Source organism: Tyto alba, unplaced genomic scaffold (genome assembly GCF_018691265.1).
Source record: "Tyto alba isolate M040663 unplaced genomic scaffold, T.alba_DEE_v4.0 Super-Scaffold_42, whole genome shotgun sequence".
Lineage (NCBI taxonomy): Eukaryota > Metazoa > Chordata > Aves > Strigiformes > Tytonidae > Tyto > Tyto alba.
In genome coordinates this window covers 28,516,801-28,539,470 of record NW_024881318.1, presented here as the reverse complement: position 1 = coordinate 28,539,470, position 22,670 = coordinate 28,516,801, and the positions used below count along the sequence as shown (strand labels likewise).

Genomic DNA, 22,670 nt, shown 5'->3' with positions numbered 1-22,670 from the left:
GCAGCTGTGTTGAAAGAAAGGATTGGTACTGAAGAGCTGTGATTAAAACTTAAAATCTGACCTCATGGATATGCTAAATTATTCCAATTTCTTGTCCTAGCAGTCAGCGGTTTTTATTTTTTTTGTTGTTTTTTTACAGACAAGGTAAAGCTTTTCACAAGAAAAAAGAAAACAAGAAAAAAATAACTTCCATAAAGAATACTACCAAAACTCCACTAAAAATCTGAAATTTTAATTTTGGAACAATGACCTTGTTACAAAGATTTTGAAGACTGAGTGTACATATTCGCAACAGTGACAAACTAAGGCATATTCTCCATAGCCACGATTAAAAATCAAAGACTCTGAAAAGCCATGTGACTTGATCTCATTTAAACCTTGTCAAGATACAGGCAGTAAAAATTTTAAATGTAGTGGACAGACGGTTTGTACAACTATCATAAGTATGAACTAGATTAATTTAAAATCACTGAAACAAATGATCTAGTAAAATTATGAAGCTTAAACATTATTTTAAAGTGCTTATTAGAAACCCAACATTTCAATTAAGAAATGTTAAAGATATTACATTCCTTACGAGTCTGAAAGTACAGTATGTACACAATCTACAAGTCTTGTATTTATGAACAGGAAATAATTTATCTATGTATCTCATAGAACCAGTAGCTAAAGAGAAGCTGAAAAACTATCTTGATTTGGCCAGAAAAAGAAAAAAACAGAACAGTCATCCCATATAAACAGCTACTGGAATTCTGTATCCCAAGCGCTCCCATTTTGGCCAGTCTCCTTGACACCTACTCATGAAGCATCTGCCAGCAGAGAATTAGAGCATTTCTCTTGTAACGGAATTGTTTGGGTCTCTAGAACTGGCAAGGATGCTGCTAAGAGAAAATCTAATGAGATACAAGTCCCTTAATTAAACAGAAGAAATACACACTGTAATGTATTAGTCTGCAGAGATATAACTCTGAACTAGAGTTTCAAACAATAGAAATTTGGACATTTTTTATTTTAGTTTTTTAATTAACTGCAGTGCTTGCAAAAAAATAAGACAAAATTAATCCAAAGGCATCTGCAACCAACTTAAAAGCCAACATCAGCCTTCTTATAAAGCCCTAACCAGTTCCTATGAATCCAGAACTGAATTATGTTTTCTAGTCAAGTCTCCTGTCCTCACAAGAACTAATCAAACCTCCCCATCTCACTACCAGTTCTCTGTGATTTTGACTTAACAGTTCTGCAGCACATGGTATCACTGTGCACAGGTTAAGCCCGTTTCACACAGGACTAGTACCAGGTACCTGTGAAATGTTAGTATGGTACATCATTGCACTCCCCATAGCACCCACACTTCTCAACAATCCCTCCCCAAAGTACAACATGACAAGTTTTCAAAAATACAAGCCACCTTAAAACACAAGACGTGAGTGTTCATGAAAGTCCAAATCTTTTAACTTCCTTTCATTGCTTTTCATTTCTCAGCTGCCATGAGGGGCAGTGTTTCATTTTCTTCCCAGTCTTTTCACTGTTTCTGCAACTGGACTGTGTAATTTTCAGACAAAACAAGAGTATACCCACACACATACAGTAACATGATTACAGTAAAATCAAAAGCCACAAAATAAAATAATGGTGAGCATTCCGTAAGTTGAATTTTAACTTTTGGACAACATTGCTGCTAGGCTAAAGGCAAAAATATGCTGTACAAAATCACTTTTAACATCTGCAGGAATAAGGCTCTTGCTTACTTTAGCCTCAGTTTAGTGTGTGGTCAGCCTGAACTATGCAATTTATTAAAAGAACAGGTAGATAGTGAAAATGTATTTCTTCCCTACTTGTACTTTTTATAAGATTCTTCCCTTGCAAAACAACATTCTTGTGAAAAAATTTACTGTGGTGCTCAGAAAAGTTGAAGGCAAACACATGTGTATGGGCAACAAAAGATGTCAAGGTGACAAACGATTCAACGGACTAGTTTCTTCTCCACCTGCAGCAAGCTTGAGCGTTGTTAGCTTTCGAGGGGGATGCTGAGGACTCTTACGAAGGTTGTCATCCATCTGCAGAGAAATAATGAGAGCCCGATCTGGCAAACAGTAGAACATACATTATATGATTAGTCTATTTGTCAAGGCTGCCATCATTAATGCTGGTTTGGGTTATTTTTTACCTTGTTATTTCAGGCCCAGCCAAAATTGATGCCTTGGTTCCTTTCCAATTACAAATTTGTGCTTGTGTTAAAGCTGCTATTCGTTCTATTAGCATATGTTGCATCAAACCCAGGGCAAACAGGTGTGCTTCTGCTCGAATTATTTCATTGAGATTACTGAAGAAAGCAACACTGCCACCTTCTTTTAAGAGGTCAAAGTTTCAGTTTTGTACAATAGCCAAATGCTGCTAGAAAGCAGATCAAAAGTCAAACTACTAACAGCAGTGGATGCTTTTGGATGTTCAGCACCTTCCAGAAATCAATCTTTTTCAAACTAGAAACGTTCTGGAAGCACTCAGTGAATTTAGATTAGTTACAGATTTCGAAAGTATTTAATAAAGAACTTCATAATAAGGCCTTTTCAAAGTCAGGTTACAATTAATCTCTGAATATATGTAACATATGTTACTATGTAAATATGTTACTATGTAACCCAGTCTTTAAAGCTTCCACAGCCACAGTTCACTACCACAAAGAAGAGATGCAATCAATACCTAATGCTACAGAAGCTGATCATAGTTAATGATCTATTTCATACACTGATCTTTTTCAGGAAGAAATGCCTTGTATCCTTATAAAGTGTTCTGTCTGCATGAGAAGACTAATTCTTCACAAATATTTTTCACTTAAGTTGTATAGCTTTTGACAGGTGTTGAGTGACAGCTTTAGAAACAAAGAAATAAAAGCTAGATTTAGAACAAGCAATAGAAAGAGTGACTGTAGGTTAGTAACTTCAGCATTCAGTTCAGAGCAAGGAGAACTGGCAATTGATCTTGTGGGACCATTTCTGAGTTTTGATCAATACATTTGCCTCCTCCTTTGCTGGAAGGTACATATGTGGAAAGACACCCTTCCTTTGTTGGTATGCACAGTTGCAAGCCAAAGTTCTTTTGACTGTAATAATACTTTTTAAGTACAAGGCTTCATTAATTATTCCCTTCAAATGACATTAATATTCTTCTTGCCTGTCTACACAAAGTAACTCACTAGAGAAGAAGCAATTAAAATAAAATGTCCATTGTACAGTTGCAACGCAAGAGTATCTGAACAAGTAGCCACGGCAAATCAGGAAAATTAGAGACTGAAGCAAAAGTAACCTTTTCAATCAAGTTGGATTCCTTATTTACAAGCTGTGTGAGTTTCTGCAGATTAGCATCTGCTGTATCCTGTCCAGCTGGAGAATGGCCTGGAGAGTAAAGGTAGAAAGGTGAAGAGTGAAAAGGTATTTACAAAAGCTTTCAAATCATTAAAAAATAAAACCACATTGGAGAGAAAGTTCATGCAGTATTTTATCCTAGGAAGAATGTAAGTGGAAAAGCCATTCCATGTGAGAAAAACAGAAGTGCTAAGCATGACTCATAGCATAGATACACATGCATGCCAATGCTTGACAGAGTCTAAACCTGAGTATTAACCCTTGTTTCCAATTTTTAACCCTTTCTGCACAACTTTGGAAGTTTCTCTACCTCATCTCCCCACAGAAGCTCTCTCATAAGCTACATAAAATCTAATTCTGTCTTGGTTCACAGATGGAATCCCGGAGTCCTCATCCAAACAAGACTATACATGACAAAAGGGAAAGAAACACAGCTTACCTGAAACAGTCAACCTGAAGTAGCAAGTTAAAATATCATCACAGAATCGACATAGATTGGGAAGCTGTTTCAAATGCTCTTGTAATTGTACTCTGGGGAAGCATACTTTATAAATTGGTGCAAGGAAACCAAACACATAGGCATCCAAGGTGGTAGGCCTGAAGATAGTGACAAAACAAAAAACCAGAGTGACTGAGGTAAGACATTGAGACCACTACAACATAACCATTTTTGTCAAACACAATTTAGGACAGAACAGTCAGCTCTTCAGGCATTTTATCTTTTCATATCAATCTGGTAAATGCTTTGTACAGACTATCTACTGACTCCAGCACCTCTGAACTAGCGACATGCTGGCAAGCTGAAATAGTAACTTCAGCATTAAAATTCAGTCATGCTGTCATGTACACTGATAAACAAGTCACTCAAACATATTCTTGGCACCACAAAAGTCAAGCTGTATGCCAGGGGCCCAGGATCCTCTTTCTTTAAGAGGTCCAACTTCAACAGCTAAAGGGACAGATCACCCTTTTTAGAACCAGAAGGCACTATGTTGGCCACATCTGCTTCCTGCTCTATACATGTCCCACAGGAAGGGGTGTGTTCCTGGATGCATCCTCCCATGTAGGCATTGGCAACACCTCAGGCTTAAAGCATTTTTTCTACATACAAGCACAGAAGGTGACATTCAGTGGCTAGAAAAGCATTCTGTAGTGCTACACTAACTCATCAAGCATCCCACATTTTCTTAGCAGCTGTGCGCAGCATCTGCCCGTCTGTGGAAAAATGCAGGACAAGGGAAACACTGCATTGTCTTAGTCCAAAGATTTCGTTTGTGTCCTGTTTGCTCATTCAGATTTATCTGAAAAGCAGAGTGTGAGACATGAAATGACTGTGCAGCATTTCTACCATCCTGTCAGGTTAAAAAAAATAAAAAAAACAAGTGTTCACAATGTCATGTGGTACTTGTTTCACTAGTCATTTAAAAAAAAAAAAAAAAAAAAAAAAAAAAATCACACTCACGTATCTCCAAAGAAAAACTGAGATGTTCCCAATCTCTTCGACAGGAGATTTAGGCACTCCTTGGCATCCCTGTATATCTGATGAGACACAAGACTGTCTAAGAGCCCTAGGTGTAGCAAGGCTAGTATGCACAGCATTGTTCATCACTTGACAGTGTGCTAAACTGTTTCAGTTCTTGTCTCTGGCAGCATCAACTTACAAATTCTTTACTACACACTGCATACCTGTGCTTCCACTTCAGTGAGACTGTAGAGAGGAGGCCCGCCCCTGGTCACCAAGATCCTGTTCAGTGCTTCCCTGGACATCTTTCCAGGTAGATACAAACTCACTGGGAAGGCAAACCTTGAGGCAAACCATGGCTTTGTCACACTGCAGTAATTTTCAGCCTCAACCCAGAAAGTGTGCAGCTGTATCAACAGATGGAAAAATATGACTGGAATTTGAGTAAGAATAGTAAACATCACTTAGAAGTTTGATATGCAAGATCTCTGTCTGAGAAGCAGAAGCACCAGGAATCATTGTCATTTAAGTCAATCAGGCTCCATGAAGGATTATACTAATCCTTTGAGTGTAGGAGTATGTAATTAAGGCAACAGCTACCCTCCACCTAAAGAAAAACAACAGGGATATTACACAGACCTATATACATGTGCATGTTTATGTATGTGTGTATATATATACACACACACACACACTCATACACACACACTGCAAATAGAAAATACAGTACAAAAAAAGTTGCAGATGTACAGGATGTGGTTTGAACTTTCTAGAATTTTTAAATGACATTTTATATAAATCATATAAGAAAATATATTACTAAATGATTAATTTGAAACCTTGCAGGTCAGCTGATGAGGCTAGCCTATGATATCATCCAGTCAGAGTATTTTTTCCTGCACAAACTGAAGCCAAAGCCATTCATGAGATCCAATGTCTGGCGATTTTCACAGCTCTAATGTACGTACACTAAATTGGTGAGGGCATTTGGTCATGTGTTATTTAAAACTGCAAAATGAAACTATTGATGGGTATTTTAATTTCTCAAAAGTTCTAACCAAACAGTTCAAAAGGTTTCCACAGTTGTGCACCCCACATCAGACATACCTCATCTTATGCAAAGCTTTTTCAAAAGAATCAAATGAAACAAAAAATGGCAAGAATAAGCTGGTTTTGGGTTACTGTTCCCCAAAATGCATCTAAAAGAAAAACATTCATAGGTGCCCTTTTAAAATGTCTTTCATAAATTCATTATTTTTACTTCACACCCCACAAACACACTTCTTTCCTTTTCAAAAGTTGCTAGGCAGTACTTCCAAAATTGGGCTAACAAAGTAAATACATTCCAGCCAAGATTATGGCTGAGAGACGTTAATGTCTCTCATGTTGGGCGCCTATTGTAACATTCACTTTCAAAAATTCTGACCATTATAAAGTATTTCTCAATATTTACCAGAGCAGGAAGCACTTTTTCTTCAAGTAGTGCAACATATGCAAGTGTATCAGCTCCTTGTCTTGCAGACAATTCATAATCAGCATTATATTTCTACAAAATTAAGAAAAAAAAAAAAAATACATACTACAAACAGTGTTACACAGAACTTTCCAAAAAGATGATCAATGCAACCTCGAGTTGCTTCAAACTGAACTATCAAGTCAGTAAATTTAACATTTTTGGGGACAGAAAGTACATGCTCATTAGAATTTCTTTACTTCTTCAGGCCAGCTATGTCAAACCTCCCGGCATCTCCCTTTTCCGCTTTCCCATTCTTAAATTTTTGGACCCTCTATTCACAAAATAACTCTTGCATCTCCTTCCCATTGCTCTCCAAGCAACTGTCCAGTGATACAGAGGCAATTTTTAGCACTTAGAGATATAGCAACACACTGGCAAGTCCCCATCTTTATTTTTGAAGAAGCATCTGGCACTTAAGCTGGTGTAAGCAGAAGAAAAGGCAAGTATTCCCATCTTTTGCTTTTAATTACCATTCTAAAGTTTAGAAATTGGATGTTAACAATACGAGGGACCAAATGCAGAGCTAAATTAATGCAGTTACAGCTGACTGAGCTTTTAATTCTGACACTGGATCTTTTTAAGGTACATTAAAAGGGTTAATAAGATTTTTGGGGGGGAGATTTGCTTCATTCATTTAGAAACAAAGGGTCAGTGCTGACCCTTAGATATCTGAAAAGCAAGCATACTATTGTTATACTTTATCGCCAACAGGTTGTTTTTTTTTTTTTTTCTCCCAGCGTTGAGGAATCTTTGGTATTCAAATGGCTATGAAACTTCTGAATTTTAAAACAACTGTCTAAAATTCCATTTTGAATGGGCAGTTTCCTGATTCTGTTTTTTTCCCCACAAAAAGATTCAGTTCCATTAACATGGCATTCATCAGATAACCTTCTTGACTAGGCAAGAACTGAATTTCTGATGTGAAAGCACAATAGTGGGCTGGAGGACCATCTTAGAAATAAAAAAGATTATGCCATGCTTTACTAGACATCTTTACACTTTGTGAAAAGAAGAAATCGTGTAGCTTTATTCTTTGTGAATAAAACATTAAGAGGTCTGCAAAAGTCAAGCAAGAATTGACTGCAATAACATGATGTGCATCAAGAAATGCTTGCAGGCATTTTTACTCTATAAGCTCTAGAAAAAACTATATTGATTAAAATCAACACTATATGTATTATCCTTCACAAAAAGAGCACTGGAAGATGATTACCTATTTAAGCAGTTAAAACGACATTTCCCAGACTGTGATATCCTAGGTCTGCAAAGCCATAATGACATTAAAAGTGTTACAATTAAGAGCAGGGTGCTCAGTGAGAAACTGCTCAATTAAGGCCAGTTTGTTTTTCTTTTCAATGAACAGTTTTCTTGTGCCTATTTTTAAATCTGTCACAAAACAATCAAACAGCAATCTGTTATCCACTATTCTGCAATTCTCACGCATGAATGAAAAACAGGAAAGCGCTGGGTCTGAACCGAGTTCCAGGTTTTTGAAAGCCTGTATCTGTGTATACAGGGGACATGCAGAGTCACCACAAGGCAGAGAAAACAAATCTTTTGAAGGAGACCTACCTGCTTTCTTAAGAAGTTCAGTATTTTTGCTGGATGAGAAATAACAGTGTCTTCTGTTACCAGGGCTGGTACATTTCCTAGAAGGCATAAATAATACAGTCAACCATTCATATGGATGAATTCTAACATAACTAGAAAGCATTCAGTCACTACACCTAGTTTCCTTTTCTCCATAGCATGCTTTGATCTTCCTAACACTTATGCATAAACTAAGCTTTACACAGCAGGGGAGTTCCACCAAGGTCACAAATACTTTTAGTGTACTGTGGCTTCCACTAGTAGCAATACAAAAAAAAAGGGCCCACATCAAATCAGACTGAAGCCAATGTCTTCTGCTATATACTCGATACTTCGAGCACCAGGCTACTTGCCTGGATTTCAGATGTTCATCTTAAGACAAAAACTGCAATCCAGTCCAATTGCTCTATCAACTCATTAACCTCTGGGCCTCTCCTTCCTTCTACTCCAATTTTTCTCTGCCCTTCCCCTCCAAATCCATTTTAACCACCTGTTTCCTCTAGCCTTCCTACAACCACTGCCCAAGCTACCACTACATAATCATAAACTATTCCAGAACCAAGTATCTCCCTTCTGCCAGAAGCTTACTGGTCAGCCTTTACTCATCAGATTGCAGGATCAAAAACTATAGAGTGTAACATCCCTGCAGCAGGGGCTGTCTTATAGCATGTTCACAAAATAGCTGTCACAAAGAGCCCAATATGACTGTGCTGCTAAATACTATTAAAGTATCAATTAGCAGCAACATTTACTATTTGGGTTATTTTTAATGGATTTTACATATCTTGGTTATGAAGAAAGCCACTGAACTTTTGGCAAGTACACCCAGCTAGCTCTTAATATTTTCTACTAACAGAAAATACCACACTGAAAAGCAAGAGTCAAAGGTGCAATTTCTGCATGGAAACAGTAATGCCTAAACTGATGATGTGGTAAGTGTAAATGATGGAGAACTTTAACCCTGCAGTGATTTTGCCTCCCTGGAATATACCAAGACAATAACTTAAATGCTGAGCAAACAGATAAGCAAGAACTATCCAACATGAAGAAGTCCTCTCTGATACCTCATCCCCAACTTCTCTAAACATCCAAGTTTGTGCAAGTTACACTCTTTGAGGCTCACATTCCATTTCCAACTGTACCAGCCCACTAAATTATGTATAATTAAAGAACACTATTTCCATACACAGGTCTAGTTACTATCATTATAAATATGCAAAGTGCAGAACACTTAAAAATTTGCTTTCACTACACCATCAATTTAGACTGCCTGACAGAAACCGGTATGTACTTGGCACCACTCCTTTGTTGACTGTCTGCTGTTTCATTCATACACGTTTTTTAAAAAGTATCCTATGAGGCACTTTATTTATGTCTTCCATTATTTTATTCCCACAAATTCATCACACTTGATCCTGTAAAGTAATTTATCAGTGTATTGTGAAAGCAAATAGCCTTCACCAGGGCAGGTTACACTCATGTACACAAAACCAAAGCAAACTCAGAAACAATGTAGAAATTAGAACCTGCATTTATAACGTGGCTATAGTTAAAAGGGCAAAAAACACCAAGATGGTACCTTTTGGAGCTCTCCAAGAGTTATTTAAAGTATTCACTGTTAGAGGAGCACCAGAAAATCTAGCATAAGCCTGCAATAAGGATTGGGGGGAAAAAAAAAAAAAAAAAAATCCAGTCACTATGTGTTAGAAAAGTCATAGCACTTTAAAAGTTATTTCAACCACCTTCAGCGCCCTGCTGCGTTTCTAGGAGATGCCGCCCGCTAAGGCCGAGGCCAAGCATCCCGCGGCGGGCACGGCGCCCCGAGGGCGGGGGGCAGCCCTGCCCGTGGCCCCCCGGGGGCGGGACGCGGGCTCCGCGGCGAGGCGGATCCCTGCAGGGAAAGACCCGGGGGTCGCACCGCCCCGCCAGCCGCCGCCGCCTCCTCCCACCCCCTGCCGAGCGCGGGTGCCCCGGCACAGGCCCGCCCGGCCTCAGGGCGCCGAGGGCGGGCGCGCCTCTCGCCGGCGGTGCCGCCTGTCCCGGTGGGGAAGAGCCCCGCGGACAGCCGCGCCGGCGGCAGGCAAGCCCCGGGGCGCCGACCGCCCGTCCGTCCGTCCCTCCCTCCCTCCCTCCCTCCGGGGCCGGGCGGCGGCGGGCGGCCATTACCATGACGGTTAGAGACTCCGGGTGCAGGGACGGCAGCCCCCAATCGCCTCCCCAGCACCTCAACTCCATGGGAGCCGCCATCTTGTGCGCAGTACGCGCCGGCCCGGGAAGCACGACGCTGCTGCCCTCACATGGCGGCGCCCGAGCGGCCCCGGCCGCGCCTCGGGGAGGGCGGAGGCGGCGGGGCCGTGCGCGCTTGCGGGCCGCTGGCGCCCCCCGGAGGGTGTCCTGCCCGCCCCCGGTGCCCGCCGGTGCTGCCGCGGCCGCGGCCGGCGTCGCTGCGGGGAGAAGGCCGCCCGGAGGCATTGGTTCCCTTGTGGGGAGGCGCTGCCCGCCCTGAAGCACCGCCCTTCCACTCGCGAAACGCTGAGAGAAGGCCCGACTTACTCCCCTCGCTAAGAATAGAGAACTTGTTTTCAGTAGAATCCTAGCTGGTTAGCATGTTTCACTTGTGTTGTTACTTTCTTCCTTTCACTCGCATAGCTTAGTTAAAAATGTAACAAGGTGTTTGGAAATGTGCAACTGTTCTCAGAAAATTTCAGGAGGCCTTGAGATGGTTCGTTAAGCTTCCTGAGTACCCCCTGAAATCAGGGGTACCTGCAAATTAATTAAAAACTGACCTTGGAGCATCACAGGGCTGAAAAACAGATGAGCTAATTACATGACCAAATACGGACAAAGGAAGACCAAAGTTCAATCATCGAACACTGTGAGGAAGACTATGAATGACTACCAGAGCGGGAAAAGACCCTGACCCTAATTTTACCACACATGCTCAGACTATGTAGATAAATTCTAGGAAAACATGTGTATGTAGATTAATTCTAAGAGGTTCACTGGATACGTATAATCTCACAGCATATATTATCTGTGATTCTTCTGGCCCGTTGGAACATTTGTGGTGGAGTGATCCCCAGTGCTGCCCAGCGCTGTGCATAAAGAATACCTGCTTAACAGTTATATTGGATCATAACTGTTGAGTGAATTTCTGCGTTTCACGTGGTGGCTTGTTCCCCTGCATTGCTGAACCCCAGCCTCGTAGCTTGCTTGTTCACACTGAACCCTCTTCAACACCAAGTTATGACTTTATACAGCAGCAAAAAATGTGGCTTTAGATCAAATATGAAGACTGGTGTCAGCAAGTTGGCTTTAAAAAATAAGGAACTCTGATCATATGGTACCGGTTTTGACCAGGTTATATTGGTAACCCATTCAGTGTGGTTTTTTACTGTGGGTCTTTAAAGGCATGAAGTTAGCCATTCCGTTTCAGCATTCATGCAGACATGCCACAGCACATCTAAATAGTAAGTCAAGTGAAATGTTTCCAATCTTCCCACACAAGGAAAAAATACCACACACTAATTTAAAAAAAAAAAAAAAACAAACCACCCGCCTGCACTGACCACCCTTATTCAGGGCTTCAACCCATGAAGAGATGAGGAGAGCAAGGGCAAAACATCTGTCCATCCTGCCCACCTCCTCCTGTCTCTTCCCTGATCTGTGGTTTCAGCTCATTAAATCTGTGGCAGAAAGTGTCATGATAAAAATCTGTGACACAGTTCTGAGATTGTTCTGCTCCAGGTTGTAAGGAATACGGGAGAAGAAACATGTACTCATTTTTTTTTCCTCAGAAAAACATACCACTGGTAATGTCAACAGTACTGAAAAAAAATTTTTTTTTAATAGCTACATTACATTTCTCCCTGTAAAGAGATACTTAAGGTACATATCCTTACGGACATCGTTCTCTTTTCCTCTCTACAGAGATGAGCTAACTTCTGATCAGTCTGTCCAGACACTTTGCTTTGGCCTGTTCACCATGAGATCACCTTGCTGAGATGTGCAAACTCTGGAGGGAAGGGTGCCTCCTAACAGCTGTGATCCCAAACATCCGTTTCTGTAAGAAGGATGAGCCAGTTTATGGCTCTTCCCAAGGCAGGCTGCAAGAAGACTTAGAAGAATCAGGAGAGTAAACTTTATTTGCATTGCCTTAGGGCCCAGTTCATCTCTGTGCTGCTGTGAAGTCCAGAGCAAACATGGAAAAAAAGGCAATCTGCATCCTCCCTCCCCCATCCTAAAGCTCTTCAGGAACTTTTTCCTCCTGGTTGCTTGAGTGGAATTCCTATTAGTGTAATGAAAAGTAAATAAGTGCATTGAGAATGGATATCTGTCTTGACTTGACAAAGCCAGGCTTCAATTTGTGTTTCTGAAAAAACAAAACTTCTTCTGAAACCCATGTTTGAAATCTTATGTTCTACAAAATTTTTATGAAAATGTGGCAGGATCAAACCCAGAAGTGTTGACATAAATATGGATGTGGTTTAGAGCTGATATTTCACTTGCATGAACACTTCTGTATCTTAATTACCCATGAATCCTGATTTTTAATAATCCACATAATTCCATAAAATCAGTGAATCTCCTGATGCATATTAGGGGCAAAATATGAAAACTGAATTAAGCAGCAAGGATTCCTTTCTGCTTCCCCTATCCCATTATGTGGAATTCGAGCAAGTCACAGACACTTCTGTAAAGCAAAATCTATCATTTTGGCCGCTTCTCTGTATACTTAGAATTTTATCGATTTATGTAAAGTAAGCAGGACAAATATTTTGATGGTTGAGGTTTACTTGGAGATCCTACATAAAAAAATTGCAGTCATATATTTCCATAAGAAACTTCCTTATAAAATGTTACTGGCTTTATGAAAGTCTCTTGAAAACACAATGTCCAATAATCATATTTTGATTCTTATCCAAGATATTAACCTCCAGCAAGTTAAGGTGGAGTTTATACTTAAGAGAATACACAAGAGTGAAAAGGCAATAGCTAGTATTCCATTGTTTTTATTGAAAATGATGATTAGAAGGTCAAATAGCCCCTTCCAGACAGCAGATAAACATTGTACATTGTGAAAATCTCTTAAAGAAGGTTGTGCTTGAGCACAAAATCCCCTTCAGTCTGTAACATAGTCCAATAATAAAAGTCAGCATAGAAATGAAAACTAGAAAAACTGCAGTGACCTTTATGTGTACTGGCTAAGTTCATCTAAACATGGACTTAAGGTTCTGCTTATATACATTGTGAACTGGTTCCCTTCTGTTGTACTGTACAGCATGTTCTGTCTGCCAAATATTGCTTCCATGTGCATTCTCTGTGAGTAAGAATGAAGAATAGGCAGATGTAGATCAAGAACAGAATATGGCCCTCACAAATCTAACAATGACGAATATATAATGCTACAAACAAGATCATCCTCCCATAGGGCCAACGGCATCAGTGCAAGAGACTCCTCTGTAGTTAAATCAGAAGTGAAAAATTATAAAATTATTTCATAAATATTTTTGACAGAGAAGGGCATTTTTCAAGAAAACATTTTGTATGTTTTGATAAACTCAAATAAATGACATAATAAGTGGTTGCAAATAACTGATGGTGTTTCCTTAGATAGGTAAAAGCAAAATTTTACTGTCCTTTTATCACGTTTTTTGGTTTGGTTGGTTTTTTTTTTTGTTGCTGTTGTTGGTTTTTTGTTGTTTTTTTTTTTGTTTTTTTTTTTTTTGTTTTTTTTCTATCTGCTCTAGTCACTGAGTAATACAGAACTGTCATGATTTTCAGACCTTCACGACATCTTTGTGTCAGTCATTTAAGCCTATGTTTTCAAAGGATGCTCTTTGGTGATGAAGGGCTTCTTAATAGGTAGCAGAGCAACCAACATCAGTTCTGCTCTAGGTCCACATATTAGCCTCTGCAACACCTGTGTTGTGTCCATCCTTTAGGCTGGGGACAAATTCTGGACTAAGACTTCTTTCTCGGCAGCTTGTGACACTGTAAGTCCTTCCTTCTTCCTTTTTTTGTTCCACATCCTTGCCTCCTGCTCTACCCCCATTCAGCCTCGCTCCTTCTCCCTGCTCCACAGCACTCTGCACCTGCTGCTCTGTTCTTCTCACTCCACCGTGCAGCTCCCTGCCAGCCCGCTGACACCACTCCGTCATCCTGTCACTTCCACCGCAGGGGAAAGGATGGTGGGAGTGAAGACGAGGCATTTCTTGTGGTGTGGAGACATACATGGAAGAGCAGCGGGGTGAGGAGGAGGAATAGCACTGTGCTGGGACACACTGGATATGGGGGAGCACCCTCCAGCCTGGCGAGGGGCAGAGGAAGCAGTGTACCACTAAAGGAGCACATCAACACTGTTACACAAATAAACTAAGAAGTAGGGTGCGTTGTAGGGTATATACCGTGCAGGGAGGGCAACTAAAGGGTGTGTGTATATAGGTCGGCTGAAGGTATTTGAAAACCCCACCGTGCCTGAGCCCGCACCCGTGCTCGGTGCTGTGGGGGAGCTGCCCGGGCAGACCCTTCGCAGCGTGCCCCCCAGCCCCAACCCTGCGGCGTGCTGCGTCTTGCCTCGCACACAATGAGCCCCCCAGGGGCCGTTCTCTGCGGTGCTCATTAGCTGTACACGCCAAGCCTGATGTGACTGAACATTAATCAGCACTACTTTTCTCACTTAACATAAAATTTCCCTCCTATTGTTGCCCTTCTTTTTGTGATGTAAATAGCATCAGACAGCTCCAGCTATTCCAGCTGAGAGCCTGGTAGCAAGCTGAGAGGGGACCAGCCATGGCTTCCTGGGTTTCTTCCAACGTGGCAGAGGTTTGTCTGCAGGGCTGGGGCACACAGAGCGACACAGGACAAAGAGGGCCGTGCAGCCGGTTGGGAAGCCCACCACGTCCTGCCAGCTCCTGAGCGGGAGAAGTGCCTTGCAGCTCTTTTACTGCAATGGGGTCCCACGGGAGACCCCTTCCTTTGTGAACAGAAAACACAGGTAGGGCAGGGCGGCCTTGCCTGGTGGGTGGTTTCACAAGGGCATGGAAGAAATGGGTTGCGCAGCTGCTCAGCCCCAGAGGGGCTTGTTTGTTGGTTCCCTTTCTCCTGTGCTTTAATGTTAGCAGAGGCTAGAATTTTCTGGAGGAGACACAATGGGACACCAACATCCTGGGGGTACACACAATACTGAGAATTGTTGTAGCTGAAAGCAGGTTTTTTTTAAAGCTGACTTTGGTTATCGGGTTTCAGAAGTCGTTAAGACAAGCAACCTTTTTCAGTAGCCTCAATCCAGTCAGTCTGAGCTCTCAGTGCTCTCAGGATGAAATGGAGGAGCAGATGACACGTTCCTGACTTTGCCAGTCAGTCTTCCAGAAACCACATTTGCCCCAGTCTGCAATCTACACGACGCCTTTTGGTAACACTCCCAGCTAAGAAAAGCGGCGAGTTAAATTGCTACGAAGACCAAGTCTACCCGCCAGAGCACCCCCACCCTTTTTCAGTTCAGTGCCATCAAACACATTTGGGTTCCCAGGGCTCCTCAAAGAGCAGGCTCCGGAGGGGATCCCGACAGGTGTTGGCTCTGCTGGACCTCGGCAAGGTCTCCGGCTCTGCCCGGGCGCTGACACCCCGCACCCACGCCGCTCGTTCCCGGATCGGGCCCCGGCGGCTCCGTCCCTCCTGGTTCACCCCACGGCTCGGTCGCTCCCCGCCGCGACCCGCCCCGGCGCGGCCCCCTCCCGCCCCCAGGGGCCGGGGGAGCCGCGGCCAATGGCCTGCCCCCCCACCCCCCCCCCCCCCACCTCCCCCCAGCGCCGTCCCTCCCCGGACCCGGGGCCGCGCCCGTTAAACGGCGGGTCCCGGGGCGGAGAGGTGCGCCGTCCTCCGCCGCCCTGCCCGGCCCGGCCCGCGGCCGCCATGGGGTGCGCGCGCGGCGCCGCGCTGCTGCTGCTGCCGCTCGCCCTGCAGCTGTGCCCGGGCCGCGCCGCGCCGCCCGCCCCCCGAGGTAAGGGCCCCCGCTTCCCCCCGTCCAGCGAGCGTGTGCTTCCCCCTCCTTCGTGCCAGACGGCTTTAGGCTTGCAGCGTCTGGCAGGGACGGGGCGCGGGGGCTGGGGGGGGCAAGTCAGCTCCGCAGGTGCGAGGGGAGCCGGAGCTGCAGCCGTGGCGGGCAGCGGGGCGCTGGAAGCTCCCGCCGCGCAGCCCCCGGCCCCGCGGGTGCCCCCACCCGTGCTTCGCCCCGCGGTGGGAACGGGAGGAGGTCGCGGCGTAGCCGGTTGCATAAGCCGCCCCCACTAAAGTCATCAAGAGATGGTCTGGTTTTACAGGGGTGCTAGTAGGTGCGCTGAACTTCTGAAGGACACTTTTTCAGTCGCAAGTTCTCATAAATGAGAAGTGAATTGCCACTCCATGAAAACTCCTCGGGAAAACGCGACTTCACAAAGCGCATGGGAAAACTGGTACCTTTCTAAATCCAGCAGTACTTTGGCAATATTATGCTCGTAGTAAGTCAGGAGCCCCTTTCTTGCAGAGCATGCATATAGCGAGTGGTATCGCTAGCCAGTAGCTGCTTGCGACTGGATCCAGCGCAGCTACTGAGTGCAGCAGTTAGTGTAACTTGGTGCCACTCGGGGAGCCTTAAAGCTGCTCTAGGTTTTCTCCGCATTTTTAACCCTCTCCATTGTCTTAGGAAATTATGTTTTACATTTTAACTGGTTATTCCTTTGTTAAGTGAAGCAGATCTAAAAGCCAATCAGATTGATTTAGTTGCATTTCCAAAAGCCTTTATTAAAGTCCTTCTTGATGTAAAAACATTTCAGAAAATTGTTGTATTGAGAAGTAGGGTATTGACCTAATGTAAAAAACAGGCAGATTTCCAGCTTGTCAGGAGCAGTGGCTAGTGAAAGAGCCCACTCTTAAAATGTGAAATTTTCACCTTCTTACAGTCAGTCAGAAATCATTAAAGTGGCGTTAGGGTTTCACGGCAAGTGTCTAGGCCATCGTTAATTATCTTGAAAACTGCTGGACAGCCATGGAGCAGTGTTTACATGTATGGTTATTATGATTAGCTGTGACCCCAGAAGAATCTCAGAGGGTCTCAAAAAGCTGGCATGACGTGGCAGCAGAATTAAGGGAAAGAAAGGGTCTTTTAGTTTGAGCTCTATCCTCTCCTGTGCCACTAATTTCATTCCTCCATGCCCCCTCCTCTCAGGGCTTCCCATTATGTCTTAGCTCCCATCTGAAGAGCTAGCCTTGATGTTTTTGGGCAGATCTACAGAGAGTGATTTGCCCCTGTCTCGAGGTGTAGCCGATCCCTTGGTAGCATTTTCATAGTGGGGTGAGCAGCTGCCTTTCTAAAAGCAACGGAAAGAGGTGGGGGGAGAGAATTCCTAGTCCCCCTCACGAGCAGGCTTGGTTTAGCCTGATGGATACACACACTTGTGCTCAGAAGCGTGCCCCAGTCCTCACTCTCACTGCATGGACTGAAACCAGCTGCTTGTGCTTTTCATCTTCAGCAGTCCTTTTCTGTCCATTTGTTTTCAGGTCTGCCTTTCCAGGGAGGGGAACAAAGAAAGATGAGATTCTTCTAGAAATGAAATCTGAAATCTGTGTGGATCTTTTTTTCTTGTTCTTTCCAAACAAGTAATTTTCTCTGTAAGGTCTAAAAGATGTCTCTCTGTGCCAGCTCTACTAAGGAAGTAAAATGAGTTTTCATAACCCTGTTGCTCTTCTGCTAGCCACTTTTGCTAGCATGTGTGTAATTTGTGCTGGGGGATGGATCTGGTCACGTACTGCATCAATGTGCTGGTCAATGAAGATATCCCAAGAGAGGGTTCGATAACATGGTGCCATAGGCTCTGGAAGAGGCAATGTGCTTAACAGAAAGCAACTACCAAACCAATTTGAGCATTCATTTAAATATGCAAATTTCAAAATTTTCAATAAATGTTTTCCTTGAGGCGAGACAGACATTTGCTAGTGTTTAGTCTTTACTTTTACATTATTTCTACTGTATTTTTAAGTGTTTGAATCTAGCAGAGATTAATTAGTCTCACAGCAGTGGATATAAAATCAGCCAATAGACCTAGAAGGACTAGACAAAATGTATAGCTGTATTTTATGCTGTCAGAGACTTAAGTACTGTATTGCAGTGCTCTGACTGAGAAGACACAACTCTATTTTATGAATTATTATTACCTGCAAGATGCTGTTGTACAGAGTAGTGAGTTGCATTTCAGTCTCTTGCTTGGGCAATCGCTTTGCTCTCTGTGCACTAAATGTGGTGAAATACTCCACCTTTTGCCTCTGCTGTCTGGGTCACTGGTTTCAGTGGGAGCAGTGGTTGTCCTGGGATGCAGTAAATGTGAACTGAATGAAAGAGAAGTCCTTTCACCAGATCCATCTCATAAACGTGTTTCTTAGTTGTTCGAAAACAGTATTACAAGTGCATGCAAATCAAGGGCCTGAGTCTTTTTGTATTGTACCCTGAAAACTCTCAGTAGAGTTGTGGGCACAAGAAAAGTGTACACTTAAGTGATGTTCTATATTTCAGTGGTTTCATGAGAAGAAGGGAAAAAAAATCTCTTATTTTTTCTGTTTTTTGGAAGTGACATTTGTATCTAGATGAATGGATGCTCTGGAATGGGCAATGGAAGCACAGTGATCCCAGCCTCTAATGTAAGGGAACATGGAGGAAAATCCCACTTTGTTGTTTTAGTGCCATAAGGGGGGTAGCTGACATATGTACGAATACAATGTTTGACTCTTTGCTGATGCATTGTTCAAAAATTAAAAGAAAAATTTGAAACAGCTTTCACTATGCCTCCAGGGTTGTTTTTTTTGGTCAGGTCTGTCTTTCTTTGTTATCTGTGCCAGAAGGGAAGGATGAGTTATTTATATAATATATCTTCTGAGAAGTCGGTGAAGTGAGAAGGAGGTTATGAACATCATATTGCTTATCTGGCTTTTTAGCATTTTAATTGATGCCCTGCAAATACCATCAAAATGGTTCTTAGGATAAGTACACTGGAAATATGTCTGAAATTTTTGATGCTGGATCCTCAGTCTGATGGAAATGTGAACACAAGCATCTGAATTTATGAAAGCAGAAATAAGTTAAAAAGCTTTCTGTTTAGGTGCATCCTCAGAAGAGAAGAGTTTGAGATCTACCTGAAAATATTTGAGTATCTCAATTTGAGGACTAGATATTTCAATAGTAGTAACTTATCATTAGTTCATTTTTTTTAAAAAAAAAGAAGCTGCTAAAAAATGATCAATGGTAACAAAATCTGTATCATCTTTTGATAGAATCACAGAATAGTTTTGGCTGGAAGGGACCTTTAAAGATACCTAGTCCAACCTCCCTGGCATGGGCAGGGCCACCTTTCGCTAGATCAGGTTGCCTGAGATGTCCCTGCCCATGCCAGGGAGGTTGGACTAAATGACCTTGATCTTCATATTGTTAATTTTTGTTTTCATGTTATTTATTTAGGTAGGACAACTTGGGTTCATTTTAAAGTATCCATATGGAAATAGCAAAGAGTGTACAATCCAATGGATGTCTTCAGACTACATTCTTCTTTGGTCATTATTATATTTAAATTGTTGTTGAAACTCTCTTATTTTTCAGTTTTTGATCTTCTTCCATATTCCAACACGGGAGTGATAACAAACTTCTTGCAACAAGCACTTGGCGATCCTATGCTGAACGAAGTGTACTTGCTCTCGACATTCAAACTGCAGCCGAAGAGCACAGCCACCATATTTGGCCTGTATTCATCAGCTGACAGCAGCAAGTATTTTGAATTTACAGTAATGGGACGGATGAATAAAGGTGAGTTGTTTGGAGTATATAGGGGAAAACTAGTGTTGGATTCATAGTTATTGGTGTGTCACAGATGGATGTTGAAAACTGTGATTAACCTTTGTGCTCAAGTCATTCCTGTTGCATGCTGTCACCGCTTAGGCCCCCCTTCACAAGATAAAAATGTTGGTTACATCACCTCTTGTTCCCCTTCTCTCTCCTCTCACTGGATGCTGCTCACTCCTGGCCAGGCAAAGGTGACCTGACAACCAGCTGGTATCTTCACTCTGCTGTGGGCTTGCTCTGAGCAATGCCGAGAAAGGAGGAAAATAAAACAAAACAAAGGAGTATGGAGAAAGGAGTAAATTTGGTTTTCTGTTGTTTGGGTTTTTTTTGGTTTTTGTTTTGTTTTGTTTTGGGTTTTTTTTTTGGTTTGGTTTGGTTTGTTTTTTTTTTTCCCCTTGGGACAATCACTGGTTCTTATTACTCAGGAATGTGAGGGACACACACACATGCTGCCTCATGCATATGAAAGGCAGGTTCTTGTTCTGCTGACCCTGGAGGTTAGATGTGACTGTGCAAGACAAACTTTCCTAGCACTTACAGGATCTTTTGGGTGAATTAAAGTGTTTGGTCTCTGTTTACTGAAATCAGTTAATCAGGTGTCAGGGTAGGAACTTCAGCAGACTTTTAGAAATGGAGAGCTTTCATTGCTCTCTAGACCAGATGTAGGATATATTGCAATTTTAAGCTTCAGTGAAAAACTGTTGAATGATGTAAATTATTGTTGCTCCATTGACTGCACCACTGCTATGATAATTTGCTGCTGCAGATGTTGTGATCAGGCAGCTGAGTCCAATATACTGAGAAATTCTACTGAGAAATTTCCTTTTATACATAGGAAAATTATTCTGTATGCTGAAGAAAAACACACCTTTTGCTTGGGAAATGTAGAGGAATGAGTTAGATAAAACATTAGTAGTTTTATCAGGTCTGCTGAAATTCTTCTGAGGTCAGGGAATAAGAACTTTTCTGCTATATGTGCGTAGGAAGTGGGTAAAACGTGGTCACACAGCCTTATCAGTAACTGTCATGCAGTTCCTAACACTGACTTACCTAATTGGTCAATAAATAATAGATCACACATACTCCTCCTTTCCCTCTCTCACACACACAAGTATGTGTGTAAATGTTACACACATATATAGATATATAGGAATGCATATGTATACACACAAATATGTCTATATACTTACAACTTTGCACATATCGAACTCTTCCCTTGATTTTCAACAATACCTGCATGCCTGATGGTGGTTACTGGTACACTTTAACTGCAGACTTCAGAGGCTTTCTGCAAGAAGGTTGTGTAGCTTCTTTTGGTTTTGTCCCGAGTATGTTAGTGTTGTATTTGAGAAGTGTCTGTGACAGGACATTGTCATTTACCAATGTTGAGTAGATGGGGGACATCTGTAACCTACCTGTTGTAAAGGACTGATCAAACAGAGGGACACTTTTCAGAGCAAGGCTGTTCTGTTGAGGTCTCTTTGCCTCTTATTACTTTAGTGCACCTTGTTTAAGGCGTATGGCAGCATGTGCAAGTAAGTAGGCAGTGTTTTCACGTGTGATTTCTCTGGAAGTGTCAAGTGTCCCATATGGCTACTTCATACACTAAGTTAAACTGCATCCAGGAGATTGTCATGTGAGCTGAAAGTATGGAGTGTGGGGGCTGTTTGTGATCCTCTCAAGACTGGAGATCATCACTTAAGTGGAGAGCCAACGTTGGCATCTTAGCAAAATGCAGGGTCTAAATATCTATGGTTTTGGAAGGGTGCATATGTGCATAGTGCTTCCTCTGCATGGTATTTCCACGTATACACCCAAAGCTGATCTAAGTAGCCCAAAAGCTGTCCTTAGTTACCACTTAAAGTGCCACATTTGAGACCTGTGTTCCAAATGGTTTGCTCGCATTCTGGTTTTGTTGTGGTATACTCAATAGTAAAATGTTCATAATGCCTAAATGTTTTTAAAGCACAGATCTGAATTACCAGGCAACTGCTCAACTTTGATTAGACCAATGTACTTTTCAGAGGCAAATAGCATCCATGGATTTCTTATCCTTTTTGAATGATTCCTTTATTGAACAAACATCAGTAATTGCATAAAAGTGATGTAACAATTCTGTGAAGCAGTTCCTGTTTACTAGCAGGATTAGTAGTTTCATTGAAGATCTGTTTCTTAAACAATACAGGTGAGCTACTTACTCTCATGAACAACAGTGTAGAATATTCTACCAGCAAACATGTAATGCAGGGGCTTGGATGAATTAAATCTCATGGAGGCAGAGGCTGTGGTCCAGCAAAATCTCCCTTCAAGAGCCTACTCTAGTTTACCAGATGGATATTTGGCTGAGGAAGGAATACTTGATCTTCCTTCCAAGCCAGACTGCTCCTTGTTCTGAAATTATTCTGGCAGGGTCCATTCTGGGCTCTGCCACCATCTCTTCTTTCTTTCTTTCTGTAGTTTACTGCTGTGTTTGGTCACTCTGAATGCAGGGCTCAGATCCAAAGACCTGACTTTCATATGACCAGGCATGCATAATATTCACAAAAGTAAAATGCCTGCAACATACTCCATCTTGCCAGATCTTTGAGTTTACCCAGAAATGCTACCTTTTAGCAAGTTACTGGTGACCTCATGCACCTTTGTGGAAATCTCAGCTCTGGCAGTGTTTTGACATAGACAGCAGTGAAAACATTCCCAATATTGATCGCAGTTGCTGAGACTTTAGCACTAGTGTAGGCTATAAAGATGGAGACATACCCTGCCCTGCTCCTGCTGGTATAAATCTGGATTCTTTTGATCATTAGACTGAGGAATTAGCAAAAGAGTTGGGAACACATACCTATTAACTCAGAAGGTCACCGTCAAACAGAGGTTTCA

The 22,670-nt window shown here is 42.3% G+C and overlaps 2 protein-coding genes across 5 annotated transcripts in view; one reads left to right on the top strand and one right to left on the bottom strand.

Annotated features, from left to right (window-relative positions):
* Positions 1-211: 211 nt before the first annotated feature.
* MTX3 (metaxin 3) lies at positions 212-10,218 on the bottom strand. Of its 4 annotated transcripts, none has more exons than XM_042804873.1 (9): positions 10,097-10,218; positions 9,510-9,579; positions 7,913-7,989; positions 6,278-6,370; positions 5,049-5,231; positions 4,825-4,901; positions 3,802-3,959; positions 3,304-3,392; positions 212-2,083 (listed from the first exon to the last, which is right to left on the bottom strand). In XM_042804873.1, exons 1-9 carry the CDS (start codon positions 10,175-10,177, stop codon positions 2,009-2,011), a joined length of 903 nt encoding a protein of 300 aa, XP_042660807.1. In that variant the 5' UTR covers positions 10,178-10,218; the 3' UTR covers positions 212-2,008. The 4 variants fall into 4 exon arrangements, with proteins under 4 accessions (XP_042660807.1, XP_042660806.1, XP_042660808.1 ...); XM_042804872.1 differs by having other exon boundaries at positions 212-2,057; XM_042804874.1 differs by lacking the exon at positions 3,304-3,392.
* Positions 10,219-15,844: 5,626 nt separating this feature from the next.
* The window catches only part of THBS4 (thrombospondin 4), a 46,119-nt gene continuing 39,293 nt past the window's right edge, over positions 15,845-22,670 (top strand). The window contains exons 1-2 of the mRNA XM_042804853.1: positions 15,845-15,932; positions 19,554-19,757. Of these exons, the coding sequence (XP_042660787.1) occupies positions 15,845-15,932; positions 19,554-19,757 (292 nt within the window). The remainder of the gene's footprint in view (positions 15,933-19,553; positions 19,758-22,670) is intronic.

What these genes read in the sequence shown, in the direction of transcription:
- MTX3 (XM_042804872.1), bottom strand. Translation starts at nt 10,177, where the DNA reads ATGGCGGCTCCCATGGAGTTGAGGTGCTGGGGAGGCGATTGGGGGCTG. An exon ending in CGGAGTCTCTAACCGTCATG is followed by an intron (nt 9,580 to 10,096) that starts GTAATGGCCGCC and finishes TCCTTATTGCAG; the next exon opens with GCTTATGCTAGATTTTCTGG. An exon ending in AATCCAACTTGATTGAAAAG is followed by an intron (nt 2,058 to 3,303) that starts GTTACTTTTGCT and finishes ATTTCTCTGCAG; the next exon opens with ATGGATGACAACCTTCGTAA.